This window comes from Triplophysa dalaica, chromosome 1, assembly GCF_015846415.1.
Source record: "Triplophysa dalaica isolate WHDGS20190420 chromosome 1, ASM1584641v1, whole genome shotgun sequence".
Classification (NCBI taxonomy): domain Eukaryota; kingdom Metazoa; phylum Chordata; class Actinopteri; order Cypriniformes; family Nemacheilidae; genus Triplophysa; species Triplophysa dalaica.
Window position 1 is genome coordinate 5,619,055 of NC_079542.1, and position 20,233 is coordinate 5,639,287.

Below are 20,233 nucleotides of genomic sequence, written 5' to 3' on the forward strand. Positions count from 1 at the left end.
TCTAAGAATATGCTTAGTTTTCTTTAAACTTTGTCCTTTTTTAAGTCTTATGTAAGCGCAGAGGTTTTTTTTCTAAACAGCTGTGTGTAATTGTAATAAATGGTTACTGTTGTTCACATGTTATGGTTATTCTTTATACACAGTTATGGCTGTTGTGCCGCAACTGAAGCAGTTAACCAAACCAGAAAACGGCAAAGTTCACAAAATTGTGAACATGAATTACTATTGTTTCCCCTGAGAGCAGCGGGATTCTCCAACAGGCCACCATTTTATTATGCCGCCAGCTAACAGTACTTCTAGTACTGATGACAATAAGTTAAATGGTTGAGAAAAAATGCACAATGCTGTTGGAATCTCACAACTTAAGAACAATAGCTTCTGATTTAATCAATCTTTTGGCATCATGCTTGTATCTCTAAGTTTTTGGTCATATGGTTACCAGTGCTATGAAAATGTTGGAGTGAATACTTTACATGGGATTGAAGGAGATGAATACTGAATGAATGAAGCTGTCAAAGTAAGGTTCAAAATATTGCAATTCCGTGTGTCAGTTTATGATGACTTATGAGGATATCCCTCAGTTGTATCCTAATATAGATAAATGGAGGGGACTCGGGCAGCTGATGGGCACTCTCCAAGTATGATGACATCTGTTTTATACTTGGTAGCCTGTGCTTTGGCATGGGGGGCCATGGCAACTCTTTTGAATGGTTCTCTTAGCGCTGAATTAAAACTTTAAGCATTGACCTTTATTTTGTGAATTGATTTATTTTGCTCCATCTTTGTATACAAAAGTAATATATGATTGATTCATGCATGGCCTGTTGCTTTACAAATTGACTTTCTCGGTGACTGTATAACTGTACATTTGCTAAAGGGTTTAAAAGTCTGGATGCTTGGAGCGCACATAACTACAGGCATTTGGCTGAGAGTAGAAGTGTCATTTATGTTGAGAAGGTCACTGGTTATGCGTTTACCAGATAGGTTAGGTTCGGTTCATTTGTTATTCTTGAACCTAAATGTTGTACTTCAATAGAATGGGTGACAATGACATTTTCCATCGGTTGCTTCATACGCATCAGTTAGGCAGTTCCTCTTTGATCTTTTTCAGTAAAACTTGCATGTTTTATTATCAGAACATGTTGAAGTAATGCAAATAGTTAATTTGTGATAATCCCCATTCAAAATCAGCTGTAAGGGAGAGTTTAGTGTGGTACGTGCGTGCTGCCTGTCGAAAAAGGGGCAAAGAAAAATGCTTTCTGTTGTGATTGTAGTAGCCATCCAGAGGCCATCGGATTACTGCTTGCTGTTTGTGGTGCCATTTCAGCAATGTGGTTTTCAAACAGTTACATGTGCTTGAACTGCAGTTTCTTTTTTTCATGGTCTCCCTTTTCATCCTGCTAGTGTCGAACATGAAGGGAGGATTACGTGCATGTGTAGAGAGCATCGTTTGAGTTTCACCTCGGTCACTTTCAGGCTGCCATAAAGATTTGCATGGCCATTTAATTACTTGCGAACGCGTGGATGTCAAAAGCAAAGCATGCTTTGGGCTTTACTAAGTAACACGTCGTTGTGAGTAGTTAGTGCAAGAGTCTTTGAGTTACACAGTTAGTGCTTGTAGGATTAAGATAATTATAGCCTGCAGGGGAAGCATGTTATCTACAGGACAGTCTGACCATTAAAGGACCAGATGACCTGTATTAACTAAGCGAAGGACAGTTAAGGGTTCAGCCTACAGCAAGTTGCAACATCTAAGTTAAGAAGGTAAATAGTTTTTTGTAAAAACATCCTGGTTTAAGAGATTGAGCCATTTGTTTTCATGACAAGTAAACTGTTACTATCAAAACATTGCTCTGAGCATCTTGAATTGGCCAACCAAGCAATTTGGGCTTAACCAAGAAAAACCTGTTTGAAAACAATTGGTTTGGAGTTTGGTGCCTCTAATGGCACACAATGTTGCATGCTTTAGTTTTAAGTAGTTTGTATGCCTTGGGCGTATGTTTTCATCTAAAGCAGTTGTCACCAACATTTTTGAACCCATGTTCCCAGACCTCAGAATTGTTGAAAGGCCAGATCTACCACTCAAAAAGTTGAAAATAAAACCAGCCCAGATTGAACCTCTAGCTTGAGGCCTTTTATTAGGGTTCGAGCCCGAAGGGCTAGAAACCTATTGTATTTGTTAGTTTTATTCTTATTATTATTCTGCCCTAAAACTGATGCTGCAGCCCAAACCGTAAGACCGACAGAGCTGAGACTTGGTCAGATGGTAGTAGTCCTTGTCGCTACTCAGATACACGGAGCCAGCCAAATCGGCCCATAGGTGGCGCTACAACGATGAAAAGCGCGTTTGCGCCTTATACTCCTAAACCATTGGTCGCACACCCAAGTGTCTTATATCAGTGTAATCACTGGCTCAAAACTTAAAAAACGTATATCTCCGATTTCATTTCCGGTATGCAAATTTTTTCGCTAATTTGCATTTTATGAAAAAAAAAAAAAATGAACTAGTCCCTGGATTTTTGCCCTATCGAAACCAAACCAACGTTGATGAATTCTGTGGAGTGTGAATGTAAATAGTTATCGAAAAAAAGTTGAATTTTCTGCTCACGGCCGCTAGGTGGCGCTAAAACGTCCAAACCGGAAGTGGCATATTTAGCTAAAATGGCCATAACTCGTGAACTGTTTGAGATATCTTCATGGGGCTTGGAACATATGTGTAGACCCTCAGTCCGGAGTTATAATAAAAAAAATGTGGCGTTTGGCCACTAGGTGGCGCTATAATTTGAATGAGCTAGAAAATGGCTATAACTACGCAACCCTTTGCCCGAATGACTTGATAATTGGTATGGTGGGTCTTTGTCTCATGCTTCATGAATATCTAAAAGGACATTGACGTATGTCAAAAAACATGGCCGCCATTGGCCAATGAATTTTGAGCACTCATTACACCGGGTAAACGGAGGCCGATCAAAACGACACTCGCTGGGCTTATTCATCTCAAGGTCCTTAAGGTCTGTAAGAAATGTGAACTCATTTGGCCACCGGGGGGCGAAGTAACGCTTTAGTAGTGCTTAAACATTTGTGTATCATGTGACACTTGACATATAACCAAACTATTTGTATTATATGATAGATCTCCTTATTCTAAACAACTTTGCCTCTAGAACAACTTCTGTCGATCAAATGGTTTGTGAGTTATCGCAGATATTGATAGAAACCTTTCTTCGCAAACTTGTCCCTGAGTTTTTGACCGATCAGACCCAAACCAATGTAGATGACTTGTGTGGAGTGTGAAGGTAAATAATTATCAAAAAAAGTTGAAATTTCCTTTCACGATCGCTTAGGGGCCCCAAAATAAAAAAATGGGCGGAGCCTATCACATTTAAATGGCCTCAAATCAACAACGGTTTAACATTTCAGCAAGGGGCTCAGGAAATATCTGGAGACCATCACTAGGATGTCACATAAAAAAGAACGTGGCGTTTGGACACTAGGTGGCGCTATAATAATAAAAATGGCAAAATGCACATGTCTTTTGGTGGCCTAGACAACTGTTCGTCACGTGACATTTGAGTAATACACAAACTATTGATATCAAACGATAGATCTCCTTATTCATAACAACTTTGCCTCTTGAACCATTGATGTCTATCAAATGGTTTGTGAGTTATTGGTGATGATTTAAAAAACTACTTTTTCAAACTTGTTCAAGGATTTTCAAGCAATTTCAAAATTTCCACCTCAGTTCATTTCTTTGGACTCTCTAGGTCAATAATCATCAAAATCATGTTGAGTTTTTTTTTGTTTTGTGACCATAACAGGGTCCTTTATTATATTAGCGTGAAACGAGTATGTTATATGTCGATACTCCTTAATAAATAATCCAACTTACTTGCCATTTAGTACTATTATACATATTATGACACTTAACAAGCATGCAAAATGTGATGCTCATAGGAAGAGACATTCATTTCGATGGCTTTCTTATAGAGTCACCAGATCACAATGCATGTAGCTTTGCTAAAGGAACGATAAATATGTGCAGGATAAAGGTGTGTAGTGTGCGTGTGTGTTTATGGATATCATTTCCCTCTGTATCATATGAGTTTGAATGCACTGTATAGTTCTGTGTGTCTTGTGTGATCGAGAGTGTGCATGTGTGTGTAATGAAATGTGTCTCACAGGAAGACAGTGTTAGAAATATAATGTATTACACATTAAACGTTGCTCCATATTTACACATCTATAAATATAGCACATGTCTGCTTGCTTTTAAGATGAGTGTTGATATATATATATAACACAGCTTTATTAGATAAAACCAGTTTAATTGCATGTAAACCCAAATTGCTACTCAGCCAGTCACATGGCAGCAGCTCAATAAATTTAGGCATTTAGACATGGTAAACATGACTTCCTGAAGTTCAAAGCAAACATCAAAATGGGGTATATTGTATTATGTGAGGTGTTTGTATAAAATTAAGCATAATTTAAATGCCATGGCATTCTAGAATATTATGAATGTGAATCAATGTATCTATTTAAGATGCTCCTGGCCTTAAGCCTTAAAAAAAATGTATACACGTCTATCATAATGTATGGCAGGTGCCATGCCACATCCATAGCAACTAAACAGGTTAACTTAGCAACCATTAAGCTAGACCTATATCTCTGGAACAGAACATCGTAGAGACATGAGAATTGGTTAATTTCACTCGTCCCTTATCTGTTTAAACCTGCATATGAGTGTAAGCATGCGTGGTCTGTATTAACCGTTGCTGACCATTTCTTTCATTTTTCTGGATATGGGTAAGTGTCATCCGTTGCGGATGTGTTATGGTGCGATTCCTGACCGTAGTCAGCGAAGGCAGTCGACCTTAGTCCCCTTAGACTGCTCGAACCCGATGATTACTGCTTGCAGTTATATTTAAGCCTATAATTGTGGTTCTATTTGAATTACCTGAAATTCTTTGTTCCACTTTTCAGATCCAACTGAGCAAATTCTGTAACACGTAGAGTTGCCACTTCTTGTGCCAAAATGAGGTGAAAACACCAATTCAAACACCAGTTTATGGACTTTAATTCAAACATGACAGCTTGACATTAAAACCAGGTTAAGAATTAGTTTAACAAGATCCCAATTGTTTAGGTATTTGCTGTATAAAGATTTGTTATTTATGATGCATTTATTTGGTTTGCTTTTAAGTAAATACAGTAGATAGATGGTAATGTTATAAATAGGCCCTTATAATCACAACAACGTCAATCATGCATTTTAAATCATTTATCTATTTACTTTTTCCCGTCTAATAATGTCTCTGTTATAATGATCGGTTACACAAAATAGCTAAAGGTCTGACAATGTAGTATGGAATGGGGTATGATATTAGGCTAATTGAAAACATAAATAGGATGGTTTACAGTAGCAGGGGCGTCTGTAGCAGGGGCGACCAGGGACGTCATCTACTGCATGAGGTTGTACTGTAAACTATACAGTTTACCATCACTGACAGCCCCACGGATCATTCACAATTACAACTGATATAGTGTCTACACCAAATGCGGTGCGCGAAGAGACAATAGAAAGAATTAGAACCCATTTTAATTAGAAAATATGTCCACACCGAAAGTGTCGCGATGTGGCAGAACAATCCCATTGAAGAAGCCAGGTGTCGCATTCGCGCATTAAAATACATTCGCGTAAAAGCTTAATTGGAAACTTTTTGGAAAAAACTAAAACTCCTGGAAAACGCTGGATGCACCATCTCCTCTTGCTGACAATCGTTAGTTATATTCGCTGAAGACAGAGAGCCGTGATTCCAGATACGCGGACAGAATGAAATGCGTTCATCCACGCTCGCGGGGCTTGCTTGCACATCCAGTGTCAAAGCACAAAAACGTATACACCAACGAACAAGTGACATTTTTATGTCATATGAATAAACTGTAATGCACCGCAACAATCAAGTGACCTTCCCCAAATGAAAGTTACGCCGCTGCATGCCCGAGTCATTTTGCATGTGATCCCTGATCACCAACATTAGAAACACTGAAGAGCGATCACGCACACTCACAATCACACTGAAATGTACTTAATGATACGGTCTTATTAAAAACTCACGCAGGGAGTCATTGTTTACGATTAGCCATAAAACGATTTATGTAGAACCTGAAAACATATAACCGCTAAATGAAGAGAAAGTGAGATGCGCTGGCAAAACTAAACATTGATAAGGCACAATATATTCATGACTGCAAACTAGTCGCTTCTCTGCAAAATTTGCTGTTTTGAATCAAGAATAAGGCACTTATGCCAACCAGAATCAAGATAACAGCAAACCGCATCGTCTTTTTTGGTCATTGGGCCAACCAGAATCGTGTTCTGAATGTCACGTATAGGCTTGTGAGTGAGTAAGACACTTGGGTCCAATTGACATTCGTCCGAAGTTTCGGTCGCAGAAGCTGTAGTTTACAGATGATATTTAATAATTATTTTAGAGACCGATCTATGGCTGGGCGATATGGCTAAAATTTTAACTCTAATTTTTTTCTGTATTGATCGATAACAATTTTTATTTTGATTCATTAAAAAAATGCATTTTTAATCTATAATAATCTATGAAAAATTTTAAACCAGTTAAAATTAAATTAAACCTTATTAGTCATGTACTGTTGCCTCAAAGAGGATATTAGGCCACAAACCAGATGTACCAGTTCATTCAGTCTCATTTTGACTCGGTTGACGTTGACTCGTTAATTTAAGGGAGTGTTCATTTAATACATTTAACCAATGAAAGGGCTCCGTTACTGCGTACATTCGAACGCTACTGGCTCAGCACCTGCGCATATACATAACGCTGCAATAATGTCTTGCTCTAGTAGCATCTTACATACAAGGTTCAATCTTTTAATGTGCAAACAAACTTATTTCATTACATCAATAAACTGTACAGGGCAGCGCTGGTTTGTTTCATATGCACAAGCTCATGTTAGCAGATATGTTAACGTTGAATATAAATAGTTGTGCTTGATTTTTGAAGTAATTCGCTTGCAATTGCGCCTCAAGTTTGTTATGTTTAACCGGCAGTTGCTAAAATTAGACGCTTGATAGACCGCGTGATAACAACTCGAGGTTAGTTTCACTTTCGTTTCTGCTTTATCGTGTTTTGCTTCTTCATGTAGAGTTATCTTTGGCACGTGCAGTATGAAATGGACTTTGTTACTTTGACAAGCATGCTAAAAGCTGTACGCTGACTGACTGTTGTTGCATTTATTTCTGCTGTCTGTTTGACTGTAAGATTAATCCATATCGAGTCAAAATGCTAATAGCTTATCATCGAAATAAATTCTATTGGGATTCGATATGATATTGTTATCGGCCCAGCCCTAGACCAATCAATTCCCCTCATAATACGTTAATATGTCATCAGGAGCCGCGGGGATTACTTTTGTATTGCAAATTTGTATTTGTATTGAGCCCTGGTCTCTACTAAACTGCTTAAATATTATGTATGCAATTAGGGCTGCAACTAACGATTATTTTAATAATCGATTAATCTGTAAATAATTTTTTCGATTAATCGATGAATCGGATAAAAACAAAAACCAAGAAAAGCATTCATTTCCAACCCTTTATTCAAAAACAGAACTAAAATCTTTAGAAAGTGCACAAGCATGTTGCTCCTTGAACATCCCTGAGCTGTTATAAAAATAATAAAATCAAATAAAAATGGACTAACACAAAAAACATACACATGTATGCTTTACATCTGCCAAATATATAGACTTTTTTTAAATAAAAGTGCCACCTGAGCTGCCAGAACAATAAATAATTTATAAAAACTAAAGAACAATACAAATCAGAAAACTTAACAGGATTTGTTTGAATGTAAGAACTTGTTCTCTACACTACACTACACTACACTGCAGACAGACACTCGCAGATGCACACACTCGCAGACGCACACACTGACAAACACTGACACACACACACACTCTCTCTCTCAAATTCACTTGAAGCTTATTCATTCAATTACTACCATCATTGTAGTAAGTGCAAGCTTCATTTATACACCACATTTTAACAAAGCTTAAGATGACCAAGAGCTATAAAATAACTTTAAAATTAAATTAAAAAGTACAACACACACAAATATATTTGTCAATAATAACCTATATGGGAGAAAGCACAGAATATACACTGCAAAAATTGCTTTTCTAACTTAGTAGTTTTGTCCTGTTGTCAGTCCAAATTAAAAAAAAAATCTTATATCAAGAAACATGTACTAGACACATGAAAAAGCATAAGAAATTGTGTCTTGTTTTCTGAAAAAACACCTCAAATTAAGTGATTGTTTGCTTAAAGCAAGAAAAATTATCCGCCGATGGGGTACAAAAATAATCTTAATGAGATATAATTTCAAACAGAAGTTTTAAGCATCAATTAATTTTCTTGTCTAGTAATCTTGATTTAAGATTTTTTAGATATTTGGACTGGAAATTAGACAAAATTACTAAGGAAGTTTTGCAGTGTAGCAATACATGACAACAGATTGATAAATGAATGGTCCAAAAAAGGCGAGTGAATAAAAACGTGTCTTTAGTCTAACAATGCAAAGTGCAAAGTAACTACACCACCCCTGATTATACTGTTATTAACCAGCTAATGCTAACTTGTGATGCTTGTCAAGCTGGATAACGAGTAAACACCAGCACCAGGGACATTACGTTCTTCACTTCGAAACGGAACAAAAGTAGGATTCTGTAATGACTTAACCTGCTTTTGAACTCCCTTCCTCCTCATCACAGACTCAAACATGTTTGCGTTTCAGGTGCTGGATCATTGCCGCGTTGCTCCCGCCATGTCGCGTTTGCATATTTTGTAGTTAACAAAGTTTTTCTGTTTATTTAGTGTGAAATGCTCCCGCACCTATGATGACTTGGGTCGCGCTGATTTCTCTGCCTCCGTCATGTATCTTTCCTCCGCTCGTTTTTTTATTTTTGCTCCGCCCTGTATATGAGGCGCCGAACTCTGCTAGCATCAGTGCGCGAGAGAGACCGAGTGTGTTTACTTCGCTCCGCGCTCAAATAAAGCTTTTTTTTTAATAACCAAACGTCTCCGCATCGCGCGACACAACGAATCGATAATGAAATTCGTTGACAACTTTTTTACTAATCGATTTTTATCGATTTTATCGATTCGTTGTTGCAGCCCTATATGCAATTTACCTTTGCATGCAATTCAGTTGTTAAAGAAGACAAAACTTTTCAGTTATTATAGGGGATACTGTCACCATGACACTATAAAAAGGCATTTTAAGTCAATCAACAACACTATTTCATCTCTCAATCAGTAGAAAATGTGGTTAAAAACAATACCGCCATGTACCATAGGGCTATGTATTGGCAAATGCCTCCCGATACAATACATATCACGATAATGGGTCATAATACAATATATTGCTATGTACTTCGATACGATACACATTTGCGATATATTGCAATACTTTAAATAGAAAATGTAAAAAGTAGAGCTAGAAATACAACATGCAGTGCACCACCTGGGGTTTTCTGTAAGGATAAGTCTAAAAACATCCCTTACCTATGCAGAGTGGCTATTATGTGCTATGTATGGACCTTAAAGGTTTCCCAAACCTCCTCAAGTGGGTAGCACAGGGGAATAAGGTGGGTCTCGTAAGTCACATGGCTTTTGTGGTGCATTACAGTTAAAACAATGAACATCGGTAGTTTAAACCCCTGGTTCATCTGTGCTGTAAATGCGCCGGTGTCATATCTGACAAAGCACAACAAATGTCATTGTGACTTTTTCGAATAAACTTGTCATCTAATGCACTGCAGTAGCCAAGTGACTTAAATTCTTATGCTTACAAACAACATTATTTTATATAACTCGTTACTCCTTGACTATTTTTTGAGGCCAAAGCACACTCACACATGAGCTTTGGAAGCTCGAAGCGTTCTTATATTTTTCGGCATGCTCACTTCCACTTACTTATGGCCATATGTAAATGATTAAAAAAAATTATCGATAGTAGAGGTTTCACTGTCAATACGCTATCGAAAAAAATAATATTGCGATAGCTACAAGTGTCAATATATTTGCAAAGCCCTAATGTACCGGGAAAACGGTATAAATCTGCAAACACCGTTAACATGTGATTAACATGTGACATGTGATTAGCTGCTGCTCCATTGGTGTCATGCCAAAAGCCTGAAGAAAATAACAATACATCCCCCTTATACCCACTCCCCAAATTTCCTTAATTTTGAATATTAGGGCTGCTCGAGAAATAGAAAATAATGATGATTAGTGCGAATTATCATGTGCAGTTTGTCAGTAAAGTTAAATGCAGTTGCATCTGAAACCCAGACGGTACTATCATGCAGAAACTTCAATTATGCCCCACAGAAGAAGTACCATAGCACACGTAGTTTCAGGAAATCCCTATAGATATCTTTCTATCACTGTTTTTCAAGCCTTCTCGGGTATTTTCATAATAATAAAGTATATTTATAATGATGATGTTTGACGGGTGATGTTATAAGTGACACAAACACATACTGCTTTAAGATCGAGCAGCATTTCTTACTGATCGCAGAGCCGTGCTTCATGGACAAGCTACGCATGAACCTAGGGCTGCAACTAACGATTATTTTTATTGTCGACTAATCTAACAATCATTTTTCGATTCATCTATTAGACTTTTTACCTTTAAATCCTCTGGCATCCTTTCCAATAAATAATAAATGCTAGTATTTTCTTACATTATAAAGCGTATCATACTTTTTTACTCCACTACATTTAATAAATAAATGTTGTTGTTTTCACATTTTAATCCTTGATTACAATAAAATCACTATTTATCACTAATTAAAGTAGAAAAAAAGACTGGGTTTTTCAATGTGTTTTGTACATTGTACTGCAATAAAGGTTAAAAAGATTTAAAAATGTGTTTTTGAAATTCTAGAGCATGATTTATGCTTTGTATATTTGGGGGTGCAACGATACTTCGTAGTACTATATTTCCTACTCACGTGTTATCTCACATATGCGGTAGAGAAAAGTCTCTGGGGGAAAGAGAAGTACAAGATACAATCGGGTGTCTCCACGTGGTTTACAAAAAGCGCTGGTGTTACAAAGCGTCTTAGTTTCCTTCACGTTCGCCGGTTAAACACAGCAAACTGAAAGCGTGACGGCTTTACATTAAAAGATTAAATGACTTGCTAAAGATTGAACCAAGTATGTGACATGTTTGTCAGACCTATTCACTTCCACAGAATTCTGACATTTCACCAAATTTTACAGCAGGAGCATACAGCTTAATGTTTTTAGGGTGGGAAAGGATCTTTGATCATTGTTCCACTTGAAGATCCATAGATCTCATAAAGACTTTCTGAACTGTTTTGTGACAAATCACATGTAAATATATCAAATGAACTCTTGACGGGTAAGTTATTGTAGCAATCTTCAATGTTCAGTATAAAAACCTTCACGGTACACTCTGTAACTGCCCTCAGGCAGTGTGTTACACATTGGCTAAAGTGAGTGCATGATGGGTCTGTCTTTGGTCATGCTTTGCCGCGTAAGGTGGGGCATGAGGGAGCCATATTGCCATGCTGCATGACTATTCAGTTTCCAACGTTTTGCATTCACCCGTCCTGATGTTGCAATCATGATGGCTGCCACGTCCTCATTTACACTCGTGGACAGAGCTTGCATTGTGTTTTATTAATTACAGGGGGGGGGGCTCAATCGAATGCCAAACAGGTTAACCCAGTTCTGTGTCTCATGGCATCTATTTATCATTTGTATCCGACACGGTCAGTCTAATGCTTCGAAAAACCAAGTCTAATGAAATGCATCTCTCTCTTATTCTTTTTTCTTTCCACAGTACATCTTTGGGGAGTTCAGCCCAGATGAGTTCAATCAGTTCTTTGTGACTCCCCGCTGTTATGTTGAGGTAAAAAACGTTACATACAACTCTGTCACACCCTATTAAATTTTACACTGTCTGACATTTGAATATTATATATATATATTTTGGTAGACGTGATTGCACTCATGCCATGGGCTACTGGGAGAATCTTAAAAAAACGGTTCCTGACATGTTTCTTATCAAAAAAGCAAATTATGTTTTGCATAAACAAAACTAAGCCGATGTGTTTGTTTTTAATTGCGATGCTTTAGTTATTAAGCAAGCAGTGTTTAATATGAAGGACACATCGTTTTTTTGTCTGTAGGAATTCAACTCTGCACATGTTACAAAAACTGTCCCTAGGATAGATAACAGATTTACATTAATAGATTAAGGAAAAAAGGTTTTGCTCGTTCATCTGTATTTCTTTTGGCTTCATGTGATTGAGTTTTCTCGTGCACATTTCTTATCAGCTTCCCCCCTTCAATGAAAAAGTCTCCTGCGTCAGTCATCCCTCAGGTAAGATAAAAGCAACATCGCAAGGTAAAAACACCGAATCAGAAATACAGATAAAAATAGCTCTCAAACATTCACTCAAACAGTGGTTTTGTATAAATGTATATATATGTATGCTTTCATATCACAGCTGGAACAGAAAACTCCAAAAAGTCCTATTTATATCACAATGCTTAATGTAAAAGAATGGCTTCATTTGCCAGTGCGTTGATTGTAGACTTCCTTAGACTACATACCCATCTCTGTAGTCTTAATAATGTGGTCCGAGACAGTATCATATTGTCCTCTCGGGTACTTGTGACCTTCACCCTCATCTGTATCAATTATTTAGGAGGTTACTACACTCCTGCTATGCCTTGCATAACGGAATCATTGAGACGGCAGGTTTGCGGTGAGTGTCCGGTCCACTACACTGCGCCTTATTCTTCTGTTTTGGTTGCAGAACTCAACACATAGATCTTAAACACTGACAACTTTCTAAACCTTAAACCTCCTTTATCAACCTTAAACCCTTACTTCTCATTCCTGCCTGCCCATTTAATCTGTGGCGCTTTGCATGTTTAGGTGCCAGGTTTCTCTCTGGCGCATATGTGCATCTACCTGCAGTGCTTGACAGAGTTGGCAGGAGGCTTTTTTCTACGATTCTTCTCTTACAAAACTCATCAGAGTGGAGTGAATCCAGGAAGTGTCTTTTGAGACGTCTAAACAAAACCTTGCTGAAAAGCAGGGTCTCTTGATAGTCCACAACCTGAGTTTGTCCTCCATGCTTTCCTTAAATAAGTCCTTTAAAATGAATACTAACAGAGGAGGTGGTCTTACCTCTTCATTTATCCATTGCTTGGGAGCTTGTGTTACCGTGATGACTTCTGATTGCTTTGATTTTTGCTGATTTCTGGACACTTTTTAAACTCGGATGAATGTCTTATTTCGAGTAATTGTGACTTACATTCACTAACGCTGTTTTCATTCACTTTAAACTGTCCTTCACTGCTTAAAGTCTGTATAGTTCAATACCACAAATACTGACACGGTTTGTCGAGTCAGATTATATGGGTCTCATTCATAAAACATTAACAGATCAAATTTTTTGTGTACATCGTTCGTAAAGTTAATCTAACGTAAACTTTCGGATTCATTAAAATGTTTACGTTTTCACAATTTTAGTTGGTATGAAAGAAATGTACACCTTTTTTACACAGCCATCCAATCACAGTGGAGAATAGGCGGGACAAACACTCAGTTGACCAACCATCATACACAACAATGGAGAAGTTAATATTATTACTGTATTTTCTCATATTAAGAAATATTCTTCAAAATAAGATACTAGTAACAAGTAGGATAACTGTTGCGGATATTTCAAATCGGAGCAACTAAAACATCTCCAGAATAACTTGAGGTGCCTCCAAAGCGCTCTCAAGCGCCACCAGATGATCGTTTTCAGAAGGGCAGCAGGTATTATTTCAGCTGGCTAAAAGCGTTGGTGGACACAGTTTAACTGATAAATTTATTGGTAAGCATATAGCCTATTAGTATCTTATGCATTTATGCAATATAATGTAGCCAAAGCAGAGAATGATGTCCAGAGGATTCCAGCATTCCGAGATGCATAATTTGCGTAGCTGTAATTCCATGAAAGAGCGTGTATGCGCTTACGAATGATGGGAATTCATTAACATTACATTACAACATAACATTGTTTATTCGGAGGAAAGTTTTCGGCTAGGTTTATTTCACGCACAAATTACTCTGAATTTAAGAACGTTTCATGAATGAGGCCCAATGTGTCCAATGCATGTTTAACTCTTTCCCCGCCAGCCTTTAAAAGAAAATTGCCGGCCAGCGTTTTTGAACATTTTCACAAAAATTTGATGGCTCACAGTACATTTTCTGTAATGAATATATGGATAATCAATATATCAAATGACAGAACAGAGTCTCTGCTTTTAACCGTATCTTCGTGTGTTTGAAACATCTTCTTTTTCGCCTCTTAAATGTGGAGTTTCTTCAAAAATGCATCATTTTGATTAAAAAGCTGATATGATTAAAAATGTATTGTCAAAGACTCCGCCCATATTAGACTCGGAACGATGATTAAAACGGATACAATTTTTACCCAAAAAACATAAAATATATGTTCTAGATTCAGAGATTCTGTACTTTTTTTAAAGGTGTGTAACAGCGCCACCTTCTGTACAACAGTAAAAATAAACAATTGCCGTAACTCGTCTTTGGAAGGGAACCGTTGATTTTTAGATGACGAGATAACTCGGGGAAAGAGTTAAAGACTTGATTTTAGTATAGCATATTTAATTTTAAGACCTTATGGCTTGTAAACATGAACAAGGCAAAAATTAAAGTACATTTCATTTGTTGGTGTACTGTCGCTTTAAGAGAACCTGTTTGTTTAATTGCTATATACTCTATAAGAACCCAAGCCCACTGTTTACGTCAATCTAACTGTAATGTTTTGGCCTGCAGGAGAGGACTACCAGCATATCGAGTTTGGCGTGGACGAGGTTATGAGTGCGGAGCCAGTGGCTTTGAAAGATCAACTGTACAACGTGTCCAGCACTCTAAATCCTCAGGCACCTGAGTTCATCTTAGGCTGCCAACCGTCTCAGAAGGCCCTTCCCACAGCCACGCCGGTCACTGACAACCCAGATGGTGAAGAATTGAACTCCCTCTGCTGCGACAACTCCGAAATCTCAGTGCTGGGCGGTCACCAAGCCTGTTCAGACATGGACGGGGTTTCGGGCGGCTTGGGCCAACGAAAGAAAAAGAAAAAACGGCCACCGGGATACTACAACTATTTGGAGGGGTCCGGCAGCAACAGCACCGGAGTGGTCACAGGTGGAGTTGGGGGTTCGGGTCTGGTAAATGGACACACTTCGAACACTCCGGACGACATGGTTGGGGAGATGCTAGCTGAGGCTGAGCTCCTCCCCCCTGCTTCTGTAAAATCCACCCCATCAACGCCCCAAACCGCCCCACTTACCCATCAGAGGACTTGTGATAGCCCTGAGAATTCAACATTGGACTTGACAGACAGAGCTTCTTTGTCTACTTCATCTTCGTCCTCTCAGAGCAGCGGGGTGGCGCATTTTGCCAGGACTGCAGAGCAACACGCAGAACCCCCTGCTTTAGAGAGTCCTGAACTGTTGGGTAATGGAGGGCACAGCCCCTCGTCATCTTCTCCCGTTCCCCCTTCTGCTGCTGTGGCCACATCCACTGTCAACACAATTTCTGCTACTACTGATGAAAGAGAGGCCGAGGGCTCGGGGGAAGCTAACGGACTGCCGGAGACCACCCCGCCTGCTGAAACTGCAGACAGACTCCAAGACTCGTCTGAAACGGGCGATGTGCGGTCGGCTTCTTCTGCCACCCCTCTCCCCGTAGACTCTGAGGTCCAGCAGGTAGTCTTGCCCGCTCCCCCCGCAGCGCCTGTGCCCAACCCTCCAAAATCCTGGGCCAGCCTCTTCCACAATGCCAAGCCTCTTCCTGGAGGTCCTCAGGCTTACGTTGAGGTAAAGAGCGTGCCCGCTGTGGTCACAGTCACTCCCGTTGCCTCCGAGTTGCCTGAGAAGGCAACGGAGGTGCATGAGGGTCCTGTTCCTGTGTCTGAAGATCCTATGGCCCCAAAATTGGCAGGTAGTGTATTAAATTGAATGTATTGCACATACCTATTGTTTCGAACGTTTTTTTCCACTTGAGTGTTCCCACAATTGAGTAAGGGTGTTATACAACAGCCTCGATGCAAAAACAGGAACTTAGGGCGGGATGTTGAGTGATAAGAACAATAAAACATACATTTTGTGGCAAAGGGAGCATGGAACAGAAAATTAGGACTAGTCTGAATCTTAGAAATATAATTCTCAATTTTGTAAAAAGGACCGTTCACCCCTGAATAAAAATGGTCACCATTTACTAACCATAGAGTTGTTCATAAATGTCTTTGTTCTGACGAACACAGAGAAAGATATTTGAAAAAATGCCATACCATAGTAGAAAAAATTTCGATGGTAGTCAAAAGTGCCCCAGAACTGTTTGCTTTGCTACATTCTTCAAAATGTCTTATTTTGTGTTCATGAGAACAAAACAATTTATAAACATGTGGAACAACTCGAAGGTGAATGAAGGATGACCGAATTTTCACTTTTGGGTGAACTAACCTTTTAAAGTGTGCTTTAAATCTGTTGTTTGCATTTCTGTCCACAAGATGGCAGCAGTACCACCGTATTGTGGTGATTTTCAGGCATTGGTCAGCAGCCCTAATGTGTGTGCAGATTACGGACACTTATACCTGGTGTTTTGGGACTTTACTCACAATCATTGTAACGGCCACACTTCCTAATCCTGTATCTACAGTTTATGATGACGATGACATGTATTTTTGCTTACACATGAAATGTTAGCATTACTGCCCATAAGAATCAATACTTTAATATTGTCGTTATTTACAACACATCATAAGTGTTTTAGTACCATTCCAGAAGGGCCCGAGAATGCTTGTTTATTACTGTGTTTTTACACTTGTGATAGCCGGTGTACACCGACCATGGAAACACAGCGACTCCCACCACAATAAATCTAGATCTAGGATTCTCAATTCTCTTCCTAAAATATGAACTATGTAGTCCAAGACGGTTTTTTTAAGGGTAATTGGTGATGACAGGTATTTCCAAATCTCTTGTCATAAAGATGTTTTCCCGAGGTTTTGAACAGATATGCCGCACATTACATTTATCTCAAAGGTATCCTTTCTAGATGTTACGCCTGAGTAAATGTGTCTTTTTTTGTTGCATAATCGGAAGAGTGTTGGCTTGATTGATGGCATTTATATGAGTGCACTTCATATGTGGTTCTCTTCAAGACTGCTAAAGGGAAGAAGATTTGTAATCTTGTGAATCTGTTTCTTATTACGTGTCCGTAAAACTGTGATTGTGAGGAAGTGTGTGTCTTTCCATCAGCATTCCTTTGTCATTTATTAATCTCCAGTGATGTAAGAGAGTTGGACAGACTGTAAACGTTGATGAATCTCTGCTCTTGTCATGACCGTTGGCTGCCCTTGTTTGAGTCTGATGCATTTTTCTACAGAGAGCTATTATGCATTTTGTTGAGGCCTTGCGTTGGATTCCTTTCTTTGCTGCTGTTTGGAGGCGTGACATGATAAATTTGACGTGACCTGGTTTAAATGTACACGTGTTAGTCTTGTTAGTTTTTTGCACGGTGAATGTTTTCAGTCTTCTCTCTGACCTCGTAGAGTCTTCTTAGATATAGTAGCCAACCTTTTTTAATTTGAAGAAAATATTTTCTCGCCGAGAAATCCACGTTACCATGGGAGCTGTGACATTATTTCAGTCTCCCTTCCTAGGCGTGGCACAGAAACTCCTAGTTTTGCCCCCAAAAGCTTCATGTGCATCAGTCACATGACGCACAATGCAAGTGATGGACAACACGTCAGCCGTATTCACTTGTTTCAGACATCATGTTTATTCTTTCCCAAGCATGATGTATTTTCTCCCCTTCCATCAGAAATAATCGAGAATGTGAAGTTGATACACAAGCCAGTGTCTTTGCAACCACGAGGACTGATAAACAAGGGAAACTGGTGCTATATCAATGCTGTATCCTTTTTTCTGGCCTCAGTTCTTCAATAATTTGAGTTGGCTTAACGTTACGGAGTTGATCAAGCACCTCTTGTCTGTTATTTTTTTGTCCTTTAACTCTGAGCTTCAGACCCTGCAGGCCCTCATTGCATGTCCACCCATGTATCATCTGATGAAGTATATTCCACTTTTCAGTGAGGTGCAGAGACCCTGTACATCCACACCCATGATGGATAACTTGTAAGTTTTACATTTCTGTTGATCAAAATTGTATTGTTTGTGTGTGTTCCTGTTCTGTAAGACGTGTGCAAGTCAATGAAACGCATGCTGTCAAAATGGATTTAAAACTCTTGTTTACTGTGGTGTATTGTTTACTGCATGTAATGAAAGATGTGCCCTAATGTTCTCATTTTATTTTCTTTCTTGTAGTATTCGACTTGTAAATGAGTTCAGCAATATGCCGGTTCCTTCCAAGAACAAACAGCAAGGTAAAGTCTCCAGTAACAACGTGATCATGGACCACAAAACCATTCATAAGTAGCATGGGATGGGTATATTTGTTACAATAGCCAAAAATACGGATATTAAAACGATCCATTTTTATTGCATGCTAAAAATCAGGGTATTATGATATTATGTTCCATGAAGATATTTTGTCAATTTCCTACCGTAATTACATCAAAACATCATTTTGTGAGTGGATGCAGCAAAATCGAGAACAAAATTGCCCAAAAAAATCCCTTAAAAGCTTCACTCGCTGCTGCCCACTCTCTGGGAATTATCCACCGAAGTTTTGTATCCATGTAAAGTTTAACGGACATGCAAAAATAATCTTAGTATTTTCAAAGAAATGTAACTTGCTAAACGCAGATTCTATCTAGAGTTTGCCGTAGTTCAAATACGCGTTAAGGTGATGGAAACAGTTGATGTCATAATGAATATGTTGAGAATATTTTTTCATGAAAAACAACAACAACACAGCCCTCAATATTTGTGTAGAATTCATAAGATCAACGTTAAACTTAAATTAGTCCGGCATGTTGGACTTGCAAGTGGGAGATGTCGTGTATAACGTATAAGGCAAGCATAATCATCCGTTAACCCTATTTCATCAGTTCTTAAGCATTTAATAAAACTTTTTCCAACAAGACTCATATCTCTATCTGAAGTGTCCATCACAATAAATTCCCTTCAATATGTAATGCAAAACATGCGACGTGTATGCGTATAGGAACCTTGGGTATAGATTAGGGCTGGGTGAAAAAATAGATTCACATATGAATCGAGATTCAGTCCTCTAGCGATTCTTGGCGATTCACAGATAAAAAAAAAACTTTTCTTGTTAATATAGCAATTGTTGATGTTATTGGAACAAAAAAGCATATTTTTTTGCGAGAGCGGTGAGACATGCAAATTTGGAGTTTCTTTGAGCTTTTATTTCATGAGGAAAGAGGAGAAGAAACGCCAGCCTACAACCCCTGCAGGGTGTGTGTGATAGATAACTGCGTGTCAGTGCGTGGGTCAAATGTTACTGATTTTTCCTGCTGCCACGGACGCGCTTATTCCAGATCTTCATTGACAAGTTTACGCACAACGTGAAAGCATTTCTACGAGTTGCTTTTACTGACTTCTTGAGCCCACGGACGAACGATTTGATATAGGACACTTTAAAACAAAACTCACCGCGAAGGAGTTCAGGAAACGTCATTTATCTGTGGATTACTTTTGACATCCCTGAATCATTTCAAATCCGTTCACAGCGAGAACGAAAGACTGGAGAATATACAATAAAATCACTGAGAACATAACACGAAGCCTTCGATTTTGCTTTAATGTATAACACTGTAAACAATTAAATTACATGCTTTTGGAGAAGCACAATTTCTTGGGTTTCAAATTAATTGAGATTACGGTCTCTTTATTTAGCACCAATCATTACATTTAACATGTTTTTTTTAAGAAATTATAATATTTTGTTTCTATCGACAAATGTTAGTAGTGTAAGGTTATTTCAACGTTTTAAGCCATACATCTCTCTATATCCTGGGTTCCTTATGTTTCCTAAATCGGCTATGTACTCATGGAACGCGCAGAATATTTGACAATTAGCATAACAGATTAACAAATGAAAGGGAAAAACGGGGACAATATGCTGCAGAATTGATTTAGTTT

The 20,233-nt window shown here is 38.5% G+C and overlaps 1 protein-coding gene across 2 annotated transcripts in view; it reads left to right on the forward strand.

Moving 5' to 3' along the window:
* Positions 1 to 20,233, forward strand: part of usp10 (ubiquitin specific peptidase 10) — a 33,023-nt gene that overhangs the window by 1,558 nt on the left and 11,232 nt on the right. The window contains exons 2-8 of one of the 2 annotated variants that reach the window (XM_056746014.1): positions 11,913 to 11,981; positions 12,410 to 12,455; positions 12,784 to 12,843; positions 14,934 to 16,103; positions 17,988 to 18,079; positions 18,192 to 18,301; positions 18,491 to 18,549. In XM_056746014.1, the coding sequence (XP_056601992.1) occupies positions 11,913 to 11,981; positions 12,410 to 12,455; positions 12,784 to 12,843; positions 14,934 to 16,103; positions 17,988 to 18,079; positions 18,192 to 18,301; positions 18,491 to 18,549 (1,606 nt within the window). The remainder of the gene's footprint in view (positions 1 to 11,912; positions 11,982 to 12,409; positions 12,456 to 12,783; positions 12,844 to 14,933; positions 16,104 to 17,987; positions 18,080 to 18,191; positions 18,302 to 18,490; positions 18,550 to 20,233) is intronic. The other variant, XM_056746023.1, reaches the window with a different exon arrangement.